The sequence below is a fragment of the Rhinopithecus bieti genome, unplaced genomic scaffold (assembly GCF_001698545.2).
Source record: "Rhinopithecus bieti isolate Rb0 unplaced genomic scaffold, ASM169854v2 scaffold_22165, whole genome shotgun sequence".
Lineage (NCBI taxonomy): Eukaryota > Metazoa > Chordata > Mammalia > Primates > Cercopithecidae > Rhinopithecus > Rhinopithecus bieti.
In genome coordinates, this window is record NW_016810977.1 from 1,953,382 (window position 1) to 1,962,864 (window position 9,483).

Below are 9,483 nucleotides of genomic sequence, written 5' to 3' on the forward strand. Positions count from 1 at the left end.
AAAAAAAAAAAAAAAAAAAAAAAATCTTCACTCTCACAGCCCACAGTTTTTGAGCCTTCCAGTAATGGCAGAAAGCAGTGTGGTCTTCACGGGCAGCCGCCTGGTGAAGGGCAGTCAGTCCTAGGGTGGAACGCCCGACACGCCCAGCCAGCCTGGAGGCGCCCTCCCGTTTCTGAAGGTCCCGTGAGGCCAGCCTGTCTCTGGTGCTGAACCCAAGCCCCCATTAGTGTTTGGAGGCTGACCTGATACCCCCAAGCCTGTGCAGGGGCAGCTCACCCCGGATCAGTGCTGCCCCTCAGGTCTCCTGCCAAGGGCGGGCCAGTTGGATGGGAGGGTAAGACGCACCTCCCTGCAGAATGTTCTCCACAGAGGGAGCGCGGGCACACCAACCAGAGCTGCCCCACTGGTACCGTTGTACTTACTGGGCTCCTTTATAAGATCAGAAAATGATTCAGTCACGTAAAGTTTGAAACCTGTGTCCCTCAGGAGCTGTTCTCATCTAGGTGTGGGTTCGCATGGAAATGTCAGGAGAGCTCAAGCTGGGGGTGCGTCCGGCAGGGAGTGGCCGGAGGCCAGGGATGCCACCCAACCTCCTACAAGGCAGGGACGACCCCCACGGATTCATCCGCCCCAAACGTCTGTGCATTTAGCTTTGAAAAATGTCGATTCCTCCTTTTGGCGGGGGGGGGTCATTTTATACATTTACTTTCATTTGCAACTTGTTTTCCGTGGGGAAGGGTAAAACCTTTTGCCGCTGTGTGGAAAGTTTGCATAGCTCTTCAGTGGGAAGGATAGGATTAGCAGGGCACCCCCATGGGGTCATGCAGGGGCAGACCCAAGCTCGGGGCCCCTCGCCTGCAGGAACTCCCTCCAGGCCCTGTACCTGATGTTGCAGTTATTGTCATTTTTTTCTTAAAGAAATTATGAATGCCTCCCCATACCCTTCCCGGGGCAAGGCTCCACAGGGTCCCGTGTGGCCCCACATGTAACCTTACCAGCTTCCTCGGGCAGCGCATGTGCCGTGGGTGACACTGGATGTCTCAGGAAGGCCTCCCACCCATGGCTGCACAGCTAAAACCTCCCCCAGAACATGGGGACCTGCTTCCAGCCCCTCTCCCAAGTATAGAAAACACATGCAGAAGGACGGACGGTGGGGCGCACCTGAGGCTGAGCAGTGTGGACGGAGAGGAGGTCCACGGGCCTGGGCCTGGCCTCAGTCCCCGCCCTCCCTCTCATCGGCTCATTTCTCACCCTGGGTATCCTTACAAGCGGCATTGGCTTCGGAGGGTTGGCATGGGGCCGACATGGTGCGATGTGTGTGGAAGAGCTAACGTCCAAGCCGAGGCCTGGCCTGGGAGTCTCGGGACCTGGGATGTCTCCTCTCTGGCTCCAGACACTGGTGACCAACAGTCACTGCTCACCTTCCCCGGGTAACAAGATTGTGGCCTGAGTGCTTGTCATCAATCTACAAGGCCTTCGTTTGTGGACTGACATTTCAGTGCTTTCCGCCGTCATTTCTGGGAAACAACATGGCTTGGCCTCACCGTCCTGTTAATAGGATCTGTTTTCATGACACATTACTCCAGTTCTCCCAGGCTACTCCCCGTCACTAGACAGGCAGCTGATCTTCCTACAGATTTCTGTTTTGCAAAGAGCAGCATAGGCCAGTGTTGAGAGAGGCGGGGCCAGACCACCTCAGTCCAGTCCTGGCTTCTCCACCCTGGAGCGGTGGACCTTGGGCAAGTTTCATGCTTTCTCTGTGCCTGACTTTCCTCGTGTCAGATGGGTACAGCAAGGCCCACTTCACAGACAGTCATAAGGATTAAATGAGTTGATAGAAGGCGTTGAGCGCCTGGCACTTGGCAGTGCTGGGGAAGTGTTTTTTCGTATGAACAGTCATTTCAGAGGAGGAAGGCTTGTGAGTCCAATACTGAGCGCTGACTGGGCCGTCTCCTGCCCAGCCTGTGGTTACGTGATCTCAGTGAGGCTTCCCATGGCCCATTTCACAGGTGAGGAAACTACAGCTCCGAGCAGCATGGTCTACATGCCTTCCTTCAGCAGATACCACAGGATGCCTGCTGTGCCTGGTACTGCTGGCAGTCAGGCCACGCCATGCCCTGCAACAGGCGGGTTTGGACCCTTGACTGGGCCGCTTTACCCCTGGCTTCCCTCTTAAGATGGAGACACCATGTTCCCCACTCGTGTCTTCCCATCAGAGCTTCACAAAAATCCCCCTCCTTGTCTGGTCACACCTTAAGAGGCACAGCCCTGAGATCCTGATGACACATTCATAGCAGGTGACAGATCTGACATGTTTACTTCTTACTAGCCCGAAGAGGTCTGGAAAGAAAAGCACATCGTAACTCACCCGTTCCTGCCTCTGTAGGGCCGACCAGGGTCGCCTCCTGGACTGCGTGGTGCGATGGGGAAGCCTCACCGAAGGCAAGATCAGGGCGCACCTGGGGGAGGTTCTGGAAGCTGTCCGGTACCTGCACAACTGCAGGATAGCACACCTGGACCTAAAGGTTGGTGAGGCCCCGGGCAGGTGAAGTGGGGTCCAAGCACACCGGCTTGGCCATGCGGGGCACAGAGCCCCCTCTGAAGCCAGGCCAGGAGTCCCCGAGCAACTAGGGACAAAAAGGGTAGCGGGGGCAGCTGATTAGCACTGGTTGCTAATCTCTGTTTCTAAGCGTTTGCGTTCAGTGATGCACACAGTCAGGAGTACACTGGGTAAAACGCTGGAGCCCTCCCGGCCTTCCACAACTTTCAGAAAGTCCCCATGAGTGTTGCCCGGTGGGTGTGGCGGGTGCAGTGGTAGCTGAGGCAGGAAAGAGAGTACTCCCTGCGGTGCTGGGAGGGAGAATGAACACCCAGCTTCAGAAAGCAGCCTGGTTTCATTAGGCTCCTTGGCCCTTAGATCTCCAGAGAGAGCTGCTCTGTGAACCTGGGTCCCAGCTCCACTGGGTTGTCTCTTCCTCCTCACCCTGGGCTGGCAGCTGAGGGTCTGGCCTGCTTTGCACATGCATGGCTTGTCCTAGTTGACATCATAGATTCCTTCCACCTCACCGTAGAGTCCCGCCCATCATCCTGAGTAAGCTTAATTTTGGACTGGTCTGAAAATGACAGTTGTATTCTGTCTTCCAGCCTGAGAATATCCTGGTGGATGAGAGTTTAGCCAAGCCAACCATCAAACTGGCTGACTTTGGAGATGCTGTTCAACTCAACACGACCTACTACATCCACCAGTTACTGGGGAACCCTGAATTCGCAGCCCCTGAAATCATCCTCGGGAACCCTGTCTCCCTGACCTCGGATACATGGAGTGTTGGAGTGCTCACATACGTACTTCTTAGTGGCGTGTCCCCCTTCCTGGACGACAGTGTGGAAGAGACCTGCCTGAACATTTGCCGCTTAGACTTTAGCTTCCCAGATGACTACTTTAAAGGAGTGAGCCAGAAGGCCAAGGAGTTCGTGTGCTTCCTCCTGCAGGAGGACCCCGCCAAGCGTCCCTCGGCTGCGCTGGCCCTCCAGGAGCAGTGGCTGCAGGCGGGCAACGGCAGAAGCACGGGCGTCCTCGACACGTCCAGACTGACTTCCTTCATTGAGCGGCGCAAACACCAGAATGATGTTCGACCTATCCGTAGCATTAAAAACTTTCTGCAGAGCAGGCTTCTGCCTAGAGTTTGACCTATCCAGAAGTTCTTTCTCATTCTCTTTCACCTGCCAATCAGCTGTTAATCTGAATTTTCAAGAGAAAAACAAGCAAATATAACTGATCAGCTGCCGGTATGTTCATCGTGTGAAATCGCATTCCAAGTGAGCTGTGCTCAGCAGTGCTTGGACACAGAGCTGCAAGCTGCGCTGGGGTGGAGGACCGTCACTTACACTCTGCCCAAGGCAGAGGTCGCATTGCTGTATCACAGTATTTTATTCAGGTTTCTGCAAAAAATAAAAAGATACTTTTTTAAACAAACATGAATAGAATTTTGCAAATTTAACGTTTTCAAGATTTATTCAAGGAAACAAAATGCCTATGTTCAACCACTGGTGTTAACGATCAAAGATACTGTGCGTCTCTGGGGCAGACGCACCCAGGTGGCGGCCACTCCCACGGCCTTGTCTAGGGCTCAGAGTCCACTCGACTCTGAGCTTTTCCAGGCGCCTCGTCTGTGTGCGTCTCACACCAGACGTGGCTTCTGAAACGTGCATTCAACCTCAAACTTTTGCATAAAATAGAATGAATCGTTTTGCTCTGATGAAATGTAGGCCTTACTTGTATATAAGACTGTTCCTGCCTTCGGTCTGTGGTTTTCCCACCTGCCTCCCCTACCCACCCCCCACCCACCGCCTGGGGCTTCCTCTAGGGGTCCGAGGGTATGCCCATCAAATGAAGACATCAGGTTGGGTCCTGCCCCACTGCCCCTCCCCCTGTTCCTGCCCCAAGCCGTCAATCAGATTGTTGAGCAGTACACAGTCAGATGAAAATACTGTAAATGCACTCATTGGGGGTTTTTTGGTTTTACTTCATATCATGTGCAATGTTGTGGCTTTAACATTTTATGCAACTATTTATGAAGACCTCTGTTGTACCTGTAATAAATATATAGAAAAAGCACATACTTCGTATGGTGAGCTTTATGGTTTTGTGTGTGTGTTGGGGTTGGCGAGTGGGTGGGTAGGGTCGTAGCCCTGTGCCATCGGTTCAAGGAGACTTTTCGTGAAACTTGTTGGTTTTGAGGACTGTAAAAAGTGATTTCATACTCTGAATATAAAACTGGATAATAGGGTAATGTTTTAAAATTTATTATGCTATTATTCAGAATGCCAAAGTATTATTTTTTTTCCCAAAATCAGTCTGGACATTTACTACTTTTTAGACTTTTTGACTTTCAACTTTCTGTACAAAAATTGGCTGGGTTTTGAGCTTTTGGTAAGAAATAAAAGCCGATTAAGCACTGGCCGCCCCGCGGCTGGTACCCAATGCCCGAGTCACTGTGGCAGCATTCGCCCTGGCGTGGGGAGTCCTTTCAACTCAAGGAGGCTGGGTTTCTGGGCACCCTCGAAGTTCTCTGGATGTCTTTTTATCTTTCTTGTGTGAACTGCACTACAAAAGAGACCAGCCCATTTCCCAAGCCAGCCAGACACCTGGGTCTTGAGCCATAAACTGGCGCAGTTAAGCTTTGCAGCTTCCGATGTATTTTATTTATTCTTTTGTTGGGTTTTTGTTGGTTCTTGTAAAATTGTACAGAAACTTTTAAAAGAAATTGGATTCAAAACTGGATGTGTATTCGTAACCTCATAATTTTATTTGTGTATTGTTTCTTTTATTATTTCAGTTAAATTTTTACATTATTTTGCATGTATATTTCTTTGTACAGAGACCTTACATGTTTACACAGTATGATGTGATGTAAATATTTTATTTTGCCATCAGTTATTTTAAAAAATTAAACATATTTGCCTGATTTTTGTGTTAGGCTTTTTATTTAAATTGGTCACTGTTGAATCAGACAGACAGACGGCTGAGGGAGAGACTGACACAGAGACTTCTCATGGGTGGGAGGTGGCAGAATGTACTGGATTGAGAACCCTCTGTACACGCTCAGAAATGGGAGTCGCTCAGCCTCCTGCAGACTGGTTCAGATACCACACTCGAGACCCTGGTATGTGCCAGAATGTCGACTGACTGTGCACACAACGAGGCTGTAGCTTGTCCCGGTTAGAATAAGTGAGGCTGTAGCTTGTCCCGGTTAGAATAGCTAAGGCACGCTGTTGCCTGATGAACTCAGAATTAGAGCGAGGGAAGAGCTCCTTCACCCTGGCCTTAGAAAAGCAAAGGTAATGTCCAGATAGATTCAAGGAAATGAAACAGTTTCATTTGGTTAAGAACAAACCAAAGATCCTGTACCTGGGAGAAGATTCCCCAGTGGTGCCTCGACCTCGGCCCTGAGCCCACCCAGTCCTGGGGGACTTGCAGCCAAGTGGCTTCCCCAGCTCTGCCAGCCTGGCTGCTGACAGTAGCTTATTTTTTCCAATGACCATATCTTCTCTCTTGATTCTTTCTGGCTTTCCTCCTGGGCTGATGACTTTTATTGTTCAACACACCATCAAGAACAAGTATTCTTTCTCATCTGTTTGCAGAAATCCTGAATAGAAGGCTGATGTGAAAGGACATCTGTGCAGTCCCTAAAGTCAGGACATGGGAAGCTAACTCCCTGAGGTGTGTGCCCGCCCAAGTCCCAGCAGTACCCATGGCTCGGTGTGCTCTGGAGGGGGCGGAAATTCAAGGTTGGTTCTAATCTACCACCTGCCCAGCGCAGCATCCTGCCCCAGGGAGAGTTGCCTGGCCCACCGCAGTGCCACACCTTCTGAGCAACACAAAGGAGGCGAGGGGTATGTGGTGGTGTCCTTTAAATGGGACAGTTGCTGAATGGAGTGGTTCTGCCTGTAAGATTAGCAGAACTCACTGTGCCCAGTGAAAGAGCCTCAGGCGTTTGGTCTGTCGTGATCACTAGAATTTTTTCTCAAATACCAAGGTGTTTTTCATTCTGCAAGTTACTGTAATCTTTTAAAAGCTCAGATTCTCTTTAGCCCTAACAAGTGGGGGAAAATCAATGTTTTAGCAGAATTATGAACCTCATAGTAAGCAATAATCTATTAGATGAGGTCTTTGCTTACTGTAGCTATACAGTAAGTCTTGAAAGCAAGTAGACGTCCCCCCACTTTGTTTTGTTTTGTTTTGTTTTGTTTTCCAAATTGTTTCTGCTAATCTAGTTCCTTTGCCTTCATAAATTTTGGAATAGCCTTGTTCATATCTACAAATATTAGACCATCTTAGACCACTAGAAGGAAAGGTCCTTTCTCCTGTACATTTTTGAGACAATTGTAAAGAAAGGAGTAATTCTTGGAACTGATCGATTCTCCATATTATATTTATGTGAGATTTAACTTACAGAAAATTATGCAGGTCAATAAATGTTTATACATATATATACCTGTGATCGCCACCCAAAGCAAACTATAGAACATTTCTATTATCGATTATCCCCCCCAGGAAGGTCTGTCTCACCCCTTCCCAGTCAATCTCTCCCTCCCAAGGTAATCACTCTTCTGATTTCTATCATTCATAGATATGTTTGCCTTTGAAGGAAAATCATATATTACGTGCTTTTTAAAACTAGGTTGTACCTTTTATTTTGAGGCCATTGTAGATTCACATCCAATTGTTACGAAATGTACCCTTAGGCTGGGCGCGGTGGCTCACACCTGAAATCCCAGCACTTTGGGAGACCGAGGTGGGCAGATCACCTGAGGTTGGGAGACCAGCCTGACCAACATGGAGAAACTCTGTCCCTACTAAAAATACAAAAAATTCGCCGGGCATGGTGGCACATGCCTGTAATTCCAGCTACTCGGGAGGCAGAGGCAGGAGAATCGCTTGAACCCAGGAGGCGGAGGTTGCAGTGAGCTGAGATCACACCACTGTACTCCAGCCTGGGCAACAAGCGCAAAACTCCGTCTCAAAAAAAAAAAAAAAAGAAACGTACCCTTTACCTGTGATAATACACACGATCATACATTATCACAACCAGGATACTGTCACACCATCAAGATGCAGAATATTTCCACCACCAGCAGGACCCTCCTGTTGCCCTGTTATGGCCACACTTCCCTTCTGCCACCACACCCTTCTTTAACCCCTGCCAACCACTTACATGTGCTCCATTTCTATAACGTTGGCGTGTTGAAAACGTTAATAACATCATTATTATAGTGAGCTGGCACCCATAGTGTGTGGCTCTCAAGCCTGTATTATAAATCCCCAGTACACTTTTAGCCTATTGGAGGAACGGTACTGCCACCTTGTGAGAAAACTGTGTGACGGAAGCGACATCAGAGGTCAGGAGATCGAGACCCATCCTGCCTATACACGGGTGAAACCTCCGTCTTCTACCTAAAAATACAAAAACTAGCCCGGGGCGAGGTGTGGCAGGCGTTCCTGTATCCCAGCTTACTCGGGAGGCATGAGGCAGGGAATGTGTAAACCCCGGAAAGCGGAGGCTTTTGCAGTGAGCTGAGATCCGGCCCACTGCACTCCAGTCCGGGCGACCAGAGCAAGACTGCCGCCTTCAAAAAAAAAAAAAGTTATTTAAACGAAATCATACAGTATGCAGCCTTTTGAAATAGGTGTTTTCTCCTAGCATAATTATCTGAAAATCAATCCAGATTGTTGTATCAAGAGTTTTTTTTTTTTTTTTTTTTTTATTACTGAGTACTAGTTCCCAGTGTGGATGTGCCACAGCTGAATCATTCACCCACTGAAGGACATCTGAGGCTTTTTTTAGCTTTGGCTTGTTAAGAAATAGTTTGCATGAACATTCATTGTACAGATTTTCAAAGAACATAAGTTTTCATTTCTCTGGGATAAGACAATTGGAAGATCATATTGTAGTGACATGTTACCTTTTTTAAGGTGCGGCCAAACTGTTTTCTAGACCAGTGGTCCCCAGTCTTTTTGGCACCAGGGACCAGTTTTGTGTAAGATAGTTTTTCCATGGATGGTGAAGAAGTGGGAGACGGTTTCGGGATGAAACTGCCCCACCTCACATTATCAGGCATTAGATTCTCATGAGTGTGCAACCTGGATCCCTCGCATACACACTTCACAGTAGGGTTCACGCTCCTATGAGATTCTAACGCCCAGGCTGATCTGACAGGAGGCGGAGCTCAGGCAGTAATACAAGCAATAGGGAGTGGCTGTAAATACAGAAGAAGCTTCACTCATTGCCTGCCACTCCCCTCCTGCTGTGTAGCCTGGTTCCTAACAGACTGTGGACCAGTAATTTTTACAGATCAGTACTGGTCCACGGCCTGGAGTTGGGGACCCCTGTTCTAGACTGTACCATTTCACATTCCCACCAGCAACGTAGGAGTAATCCAGTTTCTTTGCCTCCTTACCAGCGTTGGGTGCTGTCACTTTTTTAATGTGGCCAAACTGACAAGCGTGAAGTGATATCTTATTGTGGTTTTAATTTGTATTTCCCTGTTAGCGAATGATGTTGAATCTTTTCATGTGCTTATATGCACATCTTTATATTCTCTTCCCTGAAATGTCTGATCACATCTTTGGCCCATTTTCTTGTTGGACTGTTCGGTTTTTGCTTGTTGAGTTCTGAGCGTTTGTTACATATTCTAGCTACTACTCCTTTGTCTGAGATATGCTTTGCAGATGTTCTCTCCTCTGTAGTGTGTCTTGTCTTCATCTTAACAGGATCTTTCACTGAGAAAAATTTTGGTGAACTCCGATTTAATAATTTTGCCTTTTATGGATCAACTTTTGGTGTCAAGTCTAAGAACTCTACCTAGTTCTAGATTTAAGATTTTTTCCCTAAGTTTCTTTTCCTAATAGTTTTTAAGTTTCACGTTTAACACTTAAGTCTATGATCCATTTTGAGCTAATTATTTTTATATAAAGTGTAAGGT

At 48.2% G+C, this 9,483-nt stretch overlaps 1 protein-coding gene across 2 annotated transcripts in view; it reads left to right on the forward strand.

Moving 5' to 3' along the window:
- The window catches only part of TRIO (trio Rho guanine nucleotide exchange factor), a 379,704-nt gene extending 374,239 nt beyond the window's left edge, over nt 1-5,465 (forward strand). For both annotated transcript variants that reach the window (XM_017893310.1, XM_017893311.1), the window contains exons 56-57: nt 2,387-2,525; nt 3,145-5,465. In XM_017893310.1, the coding sequence (XP_017748799.1) occupies nt 2,387-2,525; nt 3,145-3,687 (682 nt within the window). In that variant the 3' untranslated portion in view covers nt 3,688-5,465. The remainder of the gene's footprint in view (nt 1-2,386; nt 2,526-3,144) is intronic.
- Nucleotides 5,466-9,483: the final 4,018 nt, after the last annotated feature.